Here is a 16,034-nt window from a genome sequence, read left to right as displayed (position 1 = left end):
GTCAAAGAGGTAAGTAAATGATTTATTTATTTATTTTTCTCTCTTCGGAGAATTGTTTTCTTATTCTCTGTTTCTCTGTAGGTGCCGACCTTGCTCGTGTTCTTGTCCTATATTCAGTGAAAACATGACGACAAACACCGGGACGGACAAACAGATCAATGCATGACGTCTGCGGCTGGTCATGTGACCTAGAAAACAGTTCATGAATGAGTGCATGTATAGAGGAAAATAGGTAAAAGGTGACGGGGGCGTGGTCAGGTGTGATGGGGTAAAATGTTTGAGGTTTGACTGATGAGGTCAACAGCGTATTTGGCAGGATAAGCACATTGAAGCCATCTTCTAACTCTAAAGCCTGCAGCCTCGAGTCGAGTCATATGACACTTACTGTCCCCAGGATACACCAGCAGCACGTCAAGAGTCAAACTCCCCACCAGTGGCTGTTGGGCCAAGTGCTTTACACCCCTGTGAAGAGTCTGCTCTTAACTCCTGTTACCATGACTCAAAAAACAACAAGAGCAGTGATATTTCACCAGCGGCTGAGGGCTGCCGCTTATTCTTCACGCTGAATGGGAGGTTGCACTAAATTTCTTCTTCTGTGCTCTCAAACAGGGCTGCTACTCAGCAGCCGAGTTATCACTAAAGTTTATCTCAGGGAAAACTTTGCCTGCCGTGGCCGATCGTGGGGAACAGAGCAGTAGCATAAACTACCAGGTCAGGCTGCTCCACGTCCTGTCCTGTCCTGTCCTGTCCTGACCCCTCCTTTCCTGACGTCCCTCACGCCACGTCACTTTATGTCACGTCTCACCACTTTGCATCATGTCATGTCCAGTCTCATCCCTTTCTGTCCTGTCACATAATGTTTAATCATGTCAAGTCACAACTTGTCATGTCACGTCATGTCAGGTCAGGTCACGTCATGTTACATCACATCACATCACGTCACGTCATATCACATCTTGCCATGTCACGCCACTTCGCATTATGTCACGTCCAGTCTCGTCCCTTTTTCTCACATCACGTAAATCATCTCAAGTCACATCTTGTCATGTCACGTCATGTCAGGTCAGGTCACGTCATGTTACATCACATCACATCACGTCACGTCATATCACATCTTGCCATGTCACGCCACTTCGCATTATGTCACGTCCAGTCTCGTCCCTTTTTCTCACATCACGTAAATCATCTCAAGTCACATCTTGTCATGTCACGTCATGTCAGGTCAGGTCACGTCATGTTACATCACATCACATCACGTCACGTCATATCACATCTTGCCATGTCACGCCACTTCGCATTATGTCACGTCCAGTCTCGTCCCTTTTTCTCACATCACGTAAATCATCTCAAGTCACATCTTGTCACATCACGTCATGTCATGTCACATCTTGTCACATCATATCACATCTTGTCACGTCATGTCATGTCATGTCACGTCATGTGACGTCATGTCACATCACGTCACGTCACATCACGTCACGTCACATCATATCACATCTTGTCATGTCATATCAGGTCTTCTCACGTCAGCTCATGTCACATCATGTCATGTCATGGCACATCATATCACATTATATTACGTCACGCCACTTTGCATCATGTCACGTCCAGTCTTGTCCCTTTCTGTCCTGTCACATCAGGTCATGTCATGTCATGTCACATCAAGTCTCATCCCGTCACGTCCTGTCACATTATGTCACAACACACCAAGCAACATCATGTTGTGTCATGTCAAGTTACATCATGTCACACCACATCATGTCACGTCAAGTTTTGTGACATCACCTCATGTAAGTCATGTATGTCCCGTCTTGTTATTATTATCATTATTATTATTATTATCATCATTATCATTATTATTATTATTATTATTCAACCTTCTAATGAAAACCAGAAAGAGGGGGAAAAAAAATCTGTAAAATTTTACTTAATTTTTTTTTGTCTCATGTTCGATTGGCAGCTTTGGCAACCTTATAAATTATCAGATTATACACAAAAGATTTTTATGGAAAATATTGATCATGTTGATTAGACGGCGGTCTCAGTAAACTGCATATCAAATATAGTATACGGCTTTAAAGGGTTAACCAGTCTGGATCCTGTCTGATCGTGCCTGATGTGAATCCTGATTCAAAGTTTCCACATTAGGTCTCTGCAGGCTCTGCTCAACAGACTGAAACTAACAGAAACACTTGAGTTTCAGTTAAACTTTGGATCATAAAATGATGTATAATCTTTTCGTCTGCTTGTTGGAGAAGAAAGAGTTTGATTTGTGCACTTCGGACACATCGCCTTCCTCTCAGTCAGATAAGCTGGAGCCTGTGTAAACACTGAGAGCAGAGATAACGCCAACCTGATACAGGTGATCTCAGTTCAGACAGCGGCAGCGTGCGGCTCGGTACCACAGGTCGACTGTGACGTGACACCAAAGTTTACCGTTTGTTCCCGGGACAGTTCCTCTGTTTGTTCTTCACCTCTGATTCCTGTGTGTTCACGGATGTTGCCCTGAGGCCTCGTCTGCATTCAGCTGCAGTTTGGGTTCATTCATTCCTCTAAACTGGGTCTTTTTCCACTTTACATAAATGCAGCAGCACTGAACCAAGAGAAAGGGGACAAATGTATTCAAGGAAGCACTTCTGTTAGCCAGAGGTCTGAGGATTCATTCACTACAATCATGAAATCATTCAGGAGCCACTCAGTAGCAGGTTTGTGGTTTTAACTTCTCACTCTGGTTGCCAATATCACCAGTATCACCAGAATCACCAGTATCACCAGCATCACCAGCATCACCAGTATCACCAGCATCACCAATATCACCAGTATCACCAGCATCACCAGCATGACCAGTATCACCAGCATCACCAGTATCACCAGCATCACCAGCATCACCAGTACCAATGGTTTCAGCAGCATCATCAGCATCACCAGTATCACCAGCATGACCAGCATGACCAGTATCACCAGCATCACCAGTATCACTGGTTTCAGCAGCATCACCAATATCACCAGCATCACCAGCATCACCAGCATCACCAATATCACCAGTATCACCAGCATCACCAGCATCACCAGTATCACTGGTTTCCCCAGTATCACCAGCATCACCAGCATTAAACAGACATTTGCTTTGAAAAATCTTTTCTGAAAAGGCGGGGCTTATGTGTTGTAGAAACCTACCATCAGTAGGTTTCTATTCTCAAACTCTATATAAAAGGTATATGATACCTCCTCTAACTGACTTTACCATTCAGAGACCACTCCCATCCATTCAGAGACCACTCCCATCCATTCAGAGACCACTCCCATCCATTCAGAGACCACTCCCATCCTTTCAGAGACCACTCCCATCCTTTCAGAGACCACTTCATCCTCTCCTGCACTGCCTTGACTCTGAGAGCTCCGGCTTTAGTAACACCGGTGTTGGAGCAAACGGCCCAAACAGGTCATGCTCTGGACCGCCACAGCCCATTACCACACTTCAGCCTGCTTCAGGGGACTCTGGAGGGGAAAATCCACCTCTAATGATCGCTCTTGGGTGGCAGTGCTGCGGGACTCTGTGTCACTTTCTGGCAAGGGGAAGTCACTGTCACTCTCACTTCATCTGGAAAACCCTGTCCCTTTTCCCTCCTTCCTCTCAGTACCAAACTGCCCATTTTTTGTGCATTTTTCAACAGTCTGAAGTGGGCGGAGTTAGCTCTGAGCTGGGGGTTCACTTACATTTTAAAAACCATGGTATCCACGCGGCATCGGCCTATTTCATCTTGCTAGCAGCATGGTTGATGTGGAAGTATGAAGAGGGTCCCTGTTGTCTCAGAAGTAATTGAATATCCACAGAAGTAGGATAGACTTTATTGCCTGTCTGTTTTTCTGTCTTCTTGACAGGAGGATCTGACCTCTGACCTTTACAATGGGGCGACCTCGACTGTGGGGCAGGAAGTGATGTACATTACCCAAGCTTCAACTAAATATTGAGGAAGGGTCTGATTACTGATGTCAAAGTTGCTAGGCTGGCAGAACTTTAAAGAGACCACGACTGTTTGACTTCAAAACTCCTCTTTAGAAACCAGTGGGTGACATTGCTTAGACTAGGTCCACGTTTACAGTCTTTGGTCATGGTACTCACTCTGCCCTGGAGTTGAAGACGTGGGTGGCCCAGCCGTCCATAAAGCGGGGATCCCGTGTGAACCACAGCACCACCATGAGGATGAAGAGTGCCAAGACACTCTTCTCCCCATAACTCATCTTCCCCAAGCGTCGATGTTCGTCTCTGATCACCTCGTACGCCGCTTTCTCCTTCTCTGACTTCACTGCTCCACAACCCCACGTCTTCTTTAGGCTGCAATGGATAAAAACACTCATTTAGAGAACAGGGGATCATTTATATTGTTCAGCATGTTTATGGAAAATGAGGCCAGGACTAAGAACCGGCTGACGTGTGCAGGTCTCAAAGTGAAATTGAGGGTTTTTGTTCGTTCAGATGTAGGGACTCACTTGCAGCCGATGAAGAGGAACTGCAGCCAGAACCAGGCCATCGTTAGAGTCAGCATCATGGTCGGGAAGGCGAACGCAAACCAGGACGCAAAGTTGATGACATCACCATTCTGAGGAAAGAGTCTACGAGAAGGACAAAAAGATCAGGATAAAGTTGGCGTGAAGAAATCAAACTCACTCAGATATTTAGAATACAGTCATAGTTTCACTTGTTTTCAAACAGTTTTAAACATGAACTTTGAAACTCATTTTTTTTAGAGTGGGTTCTGCCCATGTTTTAGCACGTACTGGCTCATCTGTCCGATCAGAACCAGGTTTGGTCCCGTTCCCGTGAGGGTGGCGATGCCTCCGATGCTGGCGGCGTAGCAAACACACAGAAGGAGTCCTTTACTCATCCTCTTCCTCTCGTCTTCTTCGTCGTTCAGCTCCTCCAGCTCCATCTGACCGAAGGCCGTCTCCACCGACACCACCACTAACAAAAGAGGGACAAAAATGATGGGGCTTTTGACCTTCATTTCCCCCAGTCCCAGTAAACCCGGTCCTTCTCTGAATCTAAAGAATAATCAGCTGTGGCGTCATAACCATGTGATTCCATATGTGATCTTGTAAACCATCAATGTTCCTGATATCACAGATAAGAAACCCTGAGTTCTGGACTCACCAGGCCCTTTGTTGGTGCAGTCTGATGGAGGCTTGTCCTGTGGCGTTGGTTTGACCATCTCCTGTCCATCCGTCTGACCCTCTGGAGACACTTTCCTCTCAGAGGACACACTGTCTTGTGGGTTGCTGGTTTTCTCTGAGTTGCCTTGTGTGTGTGTTGACCCGTTCAGACCTGGTGGAAACGTTATGATATTCAGCATCAAACTAAAGCAGAGCTGAGGAATTCATGTTGTTTTAAGTCCCTAAATAGTTGGATTGGATAGACACAACAGAAATCGGCCCCTTGGTGTAAGGTAGCCTTTCCCAATAGGGGTGCTCCAGATTTTGTTCATGGACATTTATATCTAGAACCGCCATGCAGGTCAAATTTACCCAGGAAAAAGAGAAAGCCTTGATTTTCCCACTGTTTTATTTCACACAAACAATAAATAAACTTAGCACAAAAAGTAAGGAAATTTGCCTTTGGTACATTATTCTGGTGATGAGAAAGTTTCGGCATTAGCAATCAGTCCAAAGATGATTTTCTATGTGACGGACCATCTTCCAACAGCGATCTAGTGTTCTATCTGTGGTTCATAAGCTGTTCAATGTCAGTGGTTAACTAATTTATGAAAATCAAGGCACTTTAATGACAGGTAAATTTGACCCATTGGCTGTTTTAGGTATGTAGAGATCCACAGCGGTTTGTGGTGGAAATTTCTAAAAAGACAGGAAAATTAAGACACCAACAACAATCAGCAAGGAGAAACTTTCTGGATTTATTTTGGTGGACACACCAACCATGACCACAGAGTGACCATGGCAGAATGCGCCCTGTATGATCCAACCAGTCCTCTTATATACCCCTCTGCATGGTTACAACACAGGTCATAGAATAGATTCTTGACCCCACAATTAACCCTTTCTGGGCCCCTACCCTCCAGGTCGAGGATCCTTTATAACCTCAGGATACCACATGTCCAAACACAAACGGACCGTTGCAAATCCTCTAGTTAAACTTCCTCAAGCGATGAAGACCTGGTCAGACATTGTTTCATTTCTCTCAGGATAAGGCAAAGGTTTCAGTTGGGTAAATACAAGCTTACAAGTTTAAGATACAACTTCCCATTACAGGTTCTAGTGTTAAATAGTTTTATGAGAGCACTTTGGGGGCAAAGACGCACCCATGCCTCACCCCAGGGTCAACTAGGAAGAAGTCAGAGGTGGAGCCTGACCTCTTTGGTTCTAAAAGAAACATCAGGACCAATCATTGGTGTGACTGCCAGTAGATTCTTCTCAGGGATTTCAGTTCCTTCAGGAATCCAGCTGAGGCTAAGATCCTCTGGCTTACTGAGGGTGTCTTTTTCCTCTACCATGTTCTTTCATTGATGTGTTCATTTCTTTATAAGACTTTGTCTCTTTGTCTCTGAGATTTGGGTGGACTGTCTTGTCGTTCTTTGTTTTAACCTGCTTAGACCCTGAGCAGAGTGAGTCTATGCAGGACTTTGGTGGTTAGGAATCAAACACTTTAGGCTCAACGTAGACTTGTAGTTTGATGATTTGCCTGAAACAGGATTCTGGGTTTGTTTCCAGTCTCTAATGATGTGAGGTACTCCTGGCCCTTGATCACTGAGACCTTACCTATTGCCTGTCAAAAGCTAGATCTAGTTGCTCAGACAAGGAGCCTCCTAACAGCTTGCAAGGATGACAATAAATATGGTGTTCCTTGAGATTTGACTTGATTTTAAGTGGGCAAAATAAATCTCAAAACCACTTAAAACACAAATGGTTCAAGCAGAAACCACACCAGTGAACAGGTGCAGTGTTCTCCAGGATTTTCCTACCATTATTTTGGGGGACACTGCTGGTTTTCTCCTGGTGTAGAACAACAATGCTTCTCTGTCTCTGGTTGGACGGTTCGGGGTCGACGTTGCCGTTGAGCTGGTCCAGAACCGCCTGGACGATGGGGACCATCATAGCTGTGGTGGCCGTGTTGCTGATCCACATGGACAGGAAGGCGGTGACTCCCATGAAACCCAACATCAGCCTGGGACATAAAGGGAGAGAAGATGAGCAAATAGATGATGTACTAATCATAATCTATAAATGAGGACTGGACACTCAAAGAAAACCAGTCGAACCAGTGAATACTGGCACAAAGCTTGGTAGGCACAGAATCAGAAGACTATGAGAACTAATAATGGTTGGATTTGATCTGAACAGATGCTTCCTGGAATCATCCTTCTGAGGTTTTGTGGACAAATCAAACAAGTATCAGGCATGTGGAAGACCTGAGAAGTCTTGTTTCTGGTCTGGCACAGGAATGCGTCAGGATTCCAGGAGGATTGCTGACATGCTGTTGGGGAGGAAGGTTTCTGGATGTCCTCCTTGCAAAGACATTACTTAGATCTAGCTCCAGGTTTGATGCACTTAAGGATCTATGGGTGGATGGATTTTACTCTTAAAGAGCTAGGACTGTGGACTGTCCTTCAGTATCTATAATATAAAGATGATATTAAAGGTGCAGTGTGTAAAATTGGGACTATCAACATCTAACAGTCAATTCTGGAGTGTGATGATCATTTCTCTGGTGATTAGTGTGGGAACCAGTGAAGTTTAAAAATCAATACATGCTTAACTGTTATTTGGTTCCTTCTATGGTGCCATAGAAACAGGCAAAATGCAAAAATCCAAGATGGCAGCGCCCTTGGAGGGGACCCTCCCTATGTATGAATAAAAGGCTTATTCTGAGTTAATTTAAAACATAAATTTAAAAAATGTGTTATCAGATGTTAACACTAATTTAGATCAATCTACCTATAAATGTTATGTTTCATTTTAACCAAGCTTGTTTTGCTAAATGCTACTAGGCTAAATATTACACACTGCACCTTTAAGGATCAGAAAAGCAGCGTGGACAGGAGGAATTATGGCGATGATCAGTTAGTCATAAAGAATTCATGCAGGTAGAGTTTTAATAACCTTGGGAAAATGCCAGTTCAGGACCAAGCCTGAGCTTGACAAGGTGACGGCTGGAATAGTAAACAGACCATTGGATTCTAGTTAAAACATGACCTTTGTTCCAGAGGATGGAGCCAGGGAAAGAAATATTTCTGCAGTTAGAACTCAAAATTTGAGTTAAACTTCAACTTTTGTATGCAAATTCAATCCACCCCATACTACAGCTGGCTGCACACTACAGGATAATCAGAATATTTCTGTTTCCTTCAGACAAAGCTAAGTGGAGGTTTTTGTTGACTTTGCAGATTAATCCCAAATTAGATTACATCGCAATATGGCCTGCTGCAATTTTTAAATCGCAGAAGTTGCAATATTTTTTTGACTTAAAATGTGTCAAAATACCAGTTTAATAAATCAGTTTTTTTGCAGTGGCAGATTTTATGCACGTTATGCAAACATTCAAGAGTCATTTTTTATAATGGTTTACAAAAATCCTCCTTTTAGTGTTTTATGTATGTTTGTCTTAATCAAAATGAGTGACGTAAAAATGATAACGCCCTTAACCCTTTACCTACTGACCCGGTGCTGGTGCTGTGTTTTATATGTCCAGAGTATTATTACTGTAACTCTGTCAAAGGTTGTCCGATCAGAAAAATTCCAACAATGTTGGAAAGCTGAGAATTGTGGGCATGCCCACATATATGGTTCATTACGGTTCTCGCAACCATGTGACATGGGCATTCATAGCAAAACACAAGAAGTATCGTAAGACTGCTACATGGATTCTTAACACTGTAACTCTTCAAAGTTTGTTCAATCTAAAAAATTCCAACACTGACAGAGAGCTGAGAATCTGTGCTTCCCGGCAACATATGATGTGTGGTATATATACTATGGTAATGTCGAACAGCGCCACAAAAACGGCAGCTTTGGCAGAATACGAGTGAGAAAGGAGAGTGAAGGAAGAGAGTAAAAGGAGACCGAGCGAGAGTGGTGTTTTGTTTTCTAAAAATAGTGTTAGATAGTGGCATTTGTGTGTGTCTGTCATATGCAATAACAACATGTTACTGAGGATGTTGAGAATGCATTTTTCCACCTTTATCTGCACTAATTGTCTCCTATGTATTTAGTTATCTTTTGCAATGTGTTTTGCACACCCAGAGTCCTAGACTCCAAAAATGACTGCTGATTGTTCTAAACATGTATAGGTTCACATTTCAAATGTCAAATCAAAACTTCATGAGCAATAACAACATTTCTTCTAATAAAAGCCATGAAAACAAATCAGTTTTTGTATTTTTCTGCTTTTAAACTGCTGACAATTCCATATAATGTGCAATAATCATTAACCAGATGTTGAAAAGTCAAGTTCAAATACTCCTGGGAAAAGGGAGCAAAGCTCTCAGACTTAGGGCATTTCCTGACTATTTTACAGCCAGAATAACTAAATATGTCCAAATCGCCATTTTTAGACTCAGTAGGTAAAGGGTTAAACAAAGCAAATGACATCATGTTTGTACCATGAAAAAAAAAAAGTCCCTTCCATCTAAAACTGATAAAGCCCAGCGTCAGGCCACAAAAGTCATACTCTCGCTGTTGTTCTTTGTTCTTCTTTTAACAAAGAAATGTCGTCAAGTTCTGATAAAACTGGCGCTTTAGCAGCACCCACGCTAGTCTCTTCCTCCATAACTGCACCGACCTCTTGCTGCTGCTTGTTTACGTCACGACTCTGCCGTACCTGAAAGTACCGCCCCTCGTCGCTGATTGATCCTGTCGCTTTTTTTCCCTCCATGCACTGCGTTCAATTGCGAAATGGCACAACAGACTGGAGGTGCATAAATAAAAAAATATTTTTGGCATCATGGTTATAGAAAACACAACAATTTTATTTTCTCATATATTCAACTTTTAGCCACTGAGGATTGGAGTTTATTGTGTTTTTGGTATCTACATGAGTGTATGGGTTATTAATTGTATAAATAAGTGGAGAAGATCAACGCAGTATGAACGATATGGTCGAAGCTTTATAGTCACCTCCGATGGCGCAGCTGTTTATCAAATGTGTGATGATGAACTGCAATCAAGTGGCATCTCATTTATTAAGGGAGGGTTTCAGCCCTACCCTTACCACTTTGTTTCAAGGGGTGAGGGGAAAGGGTCGACAAAGGGAAGGGCTAAGTGGAAGGGGTAAGGGGTAGAAATGGGATTCATCCTAAGTCTCTGTTGAGTCACATTGTGAAGGTAATGCTGCGGTTATTTCTGAAGTTATAAACATTACATGCCTCCACACTGGAGTTCCCAGACTAAACTGCCACCCTCCACCCCCCCTGTTTTTTTAAGGCTTTGATACCTTCATTAGAAAAGACTGCATATGGAGTAGATAACTGAACAGTCTGACCAGTCTGAACCTGAGTTGCCCACCTGGAGGACTGTGGGGATGACCCCACTGCTGTGGCACTGGTTTCCTTAAACCATTTCACAGCCAAGAGACTCAGGGTGATTATTACTGTGCCAATCACATCACAATTTTAAGGGTCAAATTCCAGGAAGTGAAAGCATACAGAACTGGACCAATAACAGTTTCCCAGTACTGGTTGTCAATATTGCACAACTCAGCAAAAACCTGAATTACGCCAAATAGGAAACACGTCCAATTTCAACATCTAAAAAGTTTAGTCAACACCCGTGCTCTCTAGAGAGCAGCTAAAGTCACAGGTAAATATTCTGAATGAACTCAGGAGTAGTTTGGCTGGATTCAAGGTTACCTTAGGTCAGGTTGGTTATCATACTCTAGCTCAGTGGTTCTCCACCTTGGGGTCAGGATCCCCTTGGGGGTCACGAGACACTGAAAGGGGGGTCACCAGATGCCTTTAGAAAACTTAGAATATGTTTTAAATTACACTATCGCCTCTTTACATCAATTTTAGCACATTTTTGCCTTTTAAAACCCATTTTTGTCCATTTTAAACCCTTCCTATCACTTTTCTGCCCGTTTTTGCAACTTCTAAACCAATTCTTGCCACTTTCTGCCTGTTGTTGCCTCTGCTGACCCATTATTGCATCTGCCAACCACTATTTACACCCCTTTTTGCACATTTTTAACCACAGTTAACCCATGTTTGCCAGTTTATATCATTTTTTCCATCCCATTCCTCATTATTTCCACCTATTTTTGTACTTTAAAGCCATTTCAGCCACTTTCTAATCCCCTTTCAGCATTTTTTGTGCCCATCAATGCCACTTTAACCCATTTATGTTCTTTAAAAACCCACTTTCACCCCCTTTCCATCATTTTTGCCATTATTGACCAATTTTTGCAATTTATGACCCATTTTAATTCTGTTTTTAACTAAAAGTTATTTATTTTAAAAAGGCTAAATGGATAAATAAAGATGTTTCTGTGATAAGAGTGGTTATTATTCAGGTCAGATATAAAATATGGATTTCACAACTTAACTCCACAATGGACCATGGTTTTGCTGACCTCCATGGGCCACCAGTTTGGCTGGGTCCCAGAAACCTCCCCCTGTATCCCTCCTCATGTGCAGCCTTGTCTGCACACGACTATTCTTGAATGTTCCTGACTGTCCAACCACCTTCAGGTACAGTGGGGTCCCCGGTCTCTGGCACCTTTATTTTGGGGGTCATGGGCTGAAAAGGTTGAGAACCACCGCTCGAGATGATATGGCATGGTTGGTTATCCTGATTGTTTTGTGTTTAAGGGTTTTAAGCCTGTTCTCATGTCTAAACTTGAGGTCTTTCATCAATCCATCCAGCCTTTCATCCATCCATCCTCCCATCCATCCCTCCATCCATCCATCCATCCATCCATCTATCCATCCATCCTTCTATCCATCCATCCTTCCATCCATCCATCCATCCATCCATCCTTCCATCCATCCATCCATCCTTCCATCCATCCATCCATCCATCCATCCATCCTTCCATCCTTCCATCCATCCTTCCATCCATCCATCCATCCATCCATCCATCCAGCCATCCATCCATCCATCCTCCCATCCATCCATCCATCCATCCATCCATCCTTCCATCCATCCTTCCATCCATCCATCCATGCATCCAGCCATCCTTCCATCCATCCATCCATCCATCCATCCATCCATCCTTCCATCCATCCTTCCATCCATCCATCCATCCTCCCATCCATCCATCCATCCTTCCATCCATCCATCCATCCTTCCATCCATCCATCCATCCATCCATCCATCCTCCCATCCATCCATCCATCCATCCATCCTTCCATCCATCCTTCCATCCATCCATCCATCCATCCAGCCATCCATCCATCCATCCATCCTCCCATCCATCCATCCATCCATCCATCCATCCATCCATCCTTCCATCCATCCTTCCATCCATCCATCCATCCATCCATCCATCTCTAAAATGATGTATTGGCTGTTATTGTTGACTCTGAACATCATTCTGTCCTGGAAACACTTGAAACTCTGGACTGAGATTATAAACTCAAAATGAAAATAAACTCACAGGGCAGGTCGAACCCCGACCAGCAGCAGGACTCGGAGTGCGATACGTTTGTGGAGGTTCCAGTGCTCCACGGCCACGGCGACCATCAGACCCCCCACAAACAGCATGTTAGTGTCCTTCAGGTACTGCATACACACCTGACAGAGCAAACAATACACACCTTTATCACAGGACGGAAACACAACAACAACCTGATGGACTACAGTCCAGTGGGATCAGTTTTGGATCTGTAGTCATGGTGAAAGAGTTCACTAGTGGATTGTGGGTAGTGTAGTCTTTAGCTGATATCAAGAATAAACCCCATGGTAAATCTATGCCTACATTAAGGTGAATAATCCCGGGATAAATGGGATTTAATCCCCTCACCGCTCTGTTCAACAGGTGTTTTTGTTTCTTACGTCTTTGGACTCCATGATGCCGAGGATGGGGAAGAGGATGGTCGGCAGCAGCGCTGTCACCGCCAGCGGCAGCACCTCGGTGCACCAGTACACCGCCATGAGGGCGATGACATAAGCACAGGCCGCCTCCTGCACACAGAAACACATATATCCTTTAATTATTCTGGGTTTAAGATGACAGCATTTAGAGTCACAATAGAAGAAAAGCTCAGGCTGTACTCCTCCTGGAGTCACTGATTTACTGACTCTTTAATCTAAATATAATGGAGTTTGGGGGAATATTTAACATTTAAGCCTTTAATTTTCTCTGGTAAAGACTAACAGTCATGAGGATTCAGTCCTCCTCGTGTTATGTAATCTGTAAAAGTTCAAAAACATGAAGTGTTCCTGCAGAAAGTGAAGATGTGTTGATCCAAACTCCTGCTGTGGAGCTTTAATCTCACGTGCACATGCTCCTGATATAGGAGGATTCACAACCTGAGAGTTTATGTTCGTTCACCTGCTGGACTCCAGGATCCAGCTGAGACCACGGAGAGTCTGATTACTAAAAACCAAACAGGATAGACGGAAACAAACACAGGGAGGAGAGAGGAGTGAAACATCTGAGCAGAAATGTCCATGTGTGCTGAGGATCTGCTGGGAAATCTGAGAGAGCTCAGCGTGAGAGTCCTGACGGAGTCTCTGTTTCAGATTCAGCTCAGCAGACTTCATACTGAACTTTACATCTGATCATCACACTCAAATTAGCAATATAAAGCCATCCCTTATCTGCAGAGCTTCCCAGAATGCATTTGGGCTTCAGACACTTTTGCACCATGAGTGAAGTTACTGACTCAGTTAGAGAAATCCTGCCTGTAGAGTGCGACCACAGCTTGAATGATTTATTTTATATATATACTGTCTATAATGATATATTCTCTAGTTATTATTGAGAATCTGCTAGAAGGAGCTTTCAGTATGAAGGTATGTTATCTTACATTTGACACGTCTGTTCCAGAATAATTCAAGGTACCTTCTGGTTGTTGAAGCTGCTGTTTAGCAGCTGTGTAGAGGGAACCCAACCATGAAATATCAAACAATAATTTCCAGGTATCTTTAAAGACGCTCTGAGGTACCCTGAGGCAGAAGTGGGGGACTTGAGTCATGTGACTTGACTCGAGTCGCAAATTTGAGGACTTGAGACTTGCTTGACGAACACTGATAAAAAACTCGACTTGCTTGTGACTTGGTCTTCATGACTTGAGACGGATGACTTGAAATGAATTGATTTAATTTAAATATTGGCATCTTTTTAAAGTTAGATTACATCAGAAATTATGCTTTATTTTGAAACATGATCTGTGATTTGACAGTGCAATGCACGCAGCAGGCTGCAGGCTGCACGGACTAACAGGGGTCAACACAGGAGCAGCAGTCATGGAGGCAGCTAGGCCGAGAATAGTTCAGTTTGGGTTCAAGGATTATGTTGTTGATGACGGTATGAAGAAGAGAACAGCGGTATGGAAGGTCTGCAGCTCAAAAACCAGTGACACGACCACCACAACGTCCACCTTCATCGTCACTACAAAACCCACGAAGAAAGGTAAGCTACGTGAATGTTTTCAGCTTTTAGCTAGCTGTTACAGCTGTTAGAAAGCTAATGTTTGCTAACACTAGCATAGCTTAAACAAGCTACCTAATGTATACGTCTTCTCAATAAAATGTGCAGTAAAAGTGTCTTTAGCTAACTTACTGGCTTGTCAGATGGGCTGGATGGGATGGATGTGTTTGCATTTATGTGTGTGTGATATGGATGTGTTTGCATTTATGTGTGTGTGATATGGATGTGTTTGCATTTATGTGTGTGTGATATGGATGTGTTTGTGTGTGTGTGATAAAAAGTTTGTGTGGATTAGCTCTTCGTAAGCAGTTTGATTCATATTTGTTGTCCAGTGTGGACAGACTGACTGGCGCCTTTTCTGTTTTATTTATTTATTTATTTATTTTCTTAACGTTGAGGCAGCAGTGTGTTTACACTGTCTGATGGTAACGTTTGCTAACATGAATGCTAACGTAGCTTATTAAACTAACGTTAAGTTTAAGATGTGCAGAAGATTAACGAGACGTTATATGAAGTAGCGTTCAGTTTCTGATGTGAGGACCAGGCGGACAGCAGGGCATCAGACACCCAGGTGTGTTGATTTTACCATGGCAGACATTGCTCCATTAATAATTACATAAGTTACATTATTTTCTGATGATCAAATTCATTTCCTGAAAGTTTCTGAAAGCCATGAAATGTCGGCCTTGTTGAGGGTCACTTGATAGACATGCACCATAATAATCATCAGCTTTGTACATGTTTCATTTGAGTGTGTTATATAAACATATCCGGCTATTATTACATTGTTACTCTACATTGTAAAGCAGCCTCAAAAAAGAGAAGTGAAGAATATTGATTTTGTTATAAATTTATCCTAAAGTCAATATTTTCTAGGGACACTTAACTTGCAATATTTTGAAGGCCCTAAGCCCTATAAAATAATACATGAAAGAAAACTCAACTTCTGTACCAATGTCTTTACTGATTTAAATGTGGAAACTGGGGTAGATCATCTGATTTTTGTATGACTTGACTTGCGACTTGCTTGACTTATAGCAGGGACTCGACTTGACTTGCTTGATACTCACCACAATGACTTGGGACTTGCTTGTGACTTGCGCATGAGTGACTTACTCCCACCTCTGCCCTGTAGTGTCTGACTCTGCTAGAGTGCGTTTCAGTGTTCATTGTGTTTTAAGATAATATTAGTTATCCTCAGAGATCCAAACCTCCACACGGTCTGCATGTCTGGGATCTCCCCCCTTTTAAATTAATTCAGAGTAAAATAAGTTTTAGTCTGTAGTCAGGATGTTCGTGTCGGTTCTGGTCCCAGTGTGAGGACTGAAGTCCTCCTGGACCAGGAGCCCTGTAGGTCTGACTCAGAGTCTACGTAAACGTAGATTAGATTAAATTAAAGTCTCCATGATGTGATCAGTGCGGTTTTTCTTCTCTAA

At 43.0% G+C, this 16,034-nt stretch overlaps 1 protein-coding gene across 1 annotated transcript in view; it reads right to left on the bottom strand.

The window, feature by feature from the left end:
- LOC121519255 (solute carrier family 13 member 5-like) overlaps positions 1–16,034 on the bottom strand; it is a 36,009-nt gene that overhangs the window by 16,361 nt on the left and 3,614 nt on the right. The window contains exons 2-8 of the mRNA XM_041802098.1: positions 12,999–13,127; positions 12,601–12,737; positions 6,975–7,177; positions 5,153–5,323; positions 4,780–4,963; positions 4,492–4,614; positions 4,124–4,336 (exon numbers count right to left, since the gene is read on the bottom strand). Coding sequence (XP_041658032.1) covers positions 4,124–4,336; positions 4,492–4,614; positions 4,780–4,963; positions 5,153–5,323; positions 6,975–7,177; positions 12,601–12,737; positions 12,999–13,127 — 1,160 coding nt within the window. The remainder of the gene's footprint in view (positions 1–4,123; positions 4,337–4,491; positions 4,615–4,779; positions 4,964–5,152; positions 5,324–6,974; positions 7,178–12,600; positions 12,738–12,998; positions 13,128–16,034) is intronic.

The sequence above is a fragment of the Cheilinus undulatus genome, linkage group 12 (assembly GCF_018320785.1).
Source record: "Cheilinus undulatus linkage group 12, ASM1832078v1, whole genome shotgun sequence".
Lineage (NCBI taxonomy): Eukaryota > Metazoa > Chordata > Actinopteri > Labriformes > Labridae > Cheilinus > Cheilinus undulatus.
Note: the sequence above shows the minus strand (reverse complement) of the source record. Positions and strands in the feature narration are given on the sequence as shown.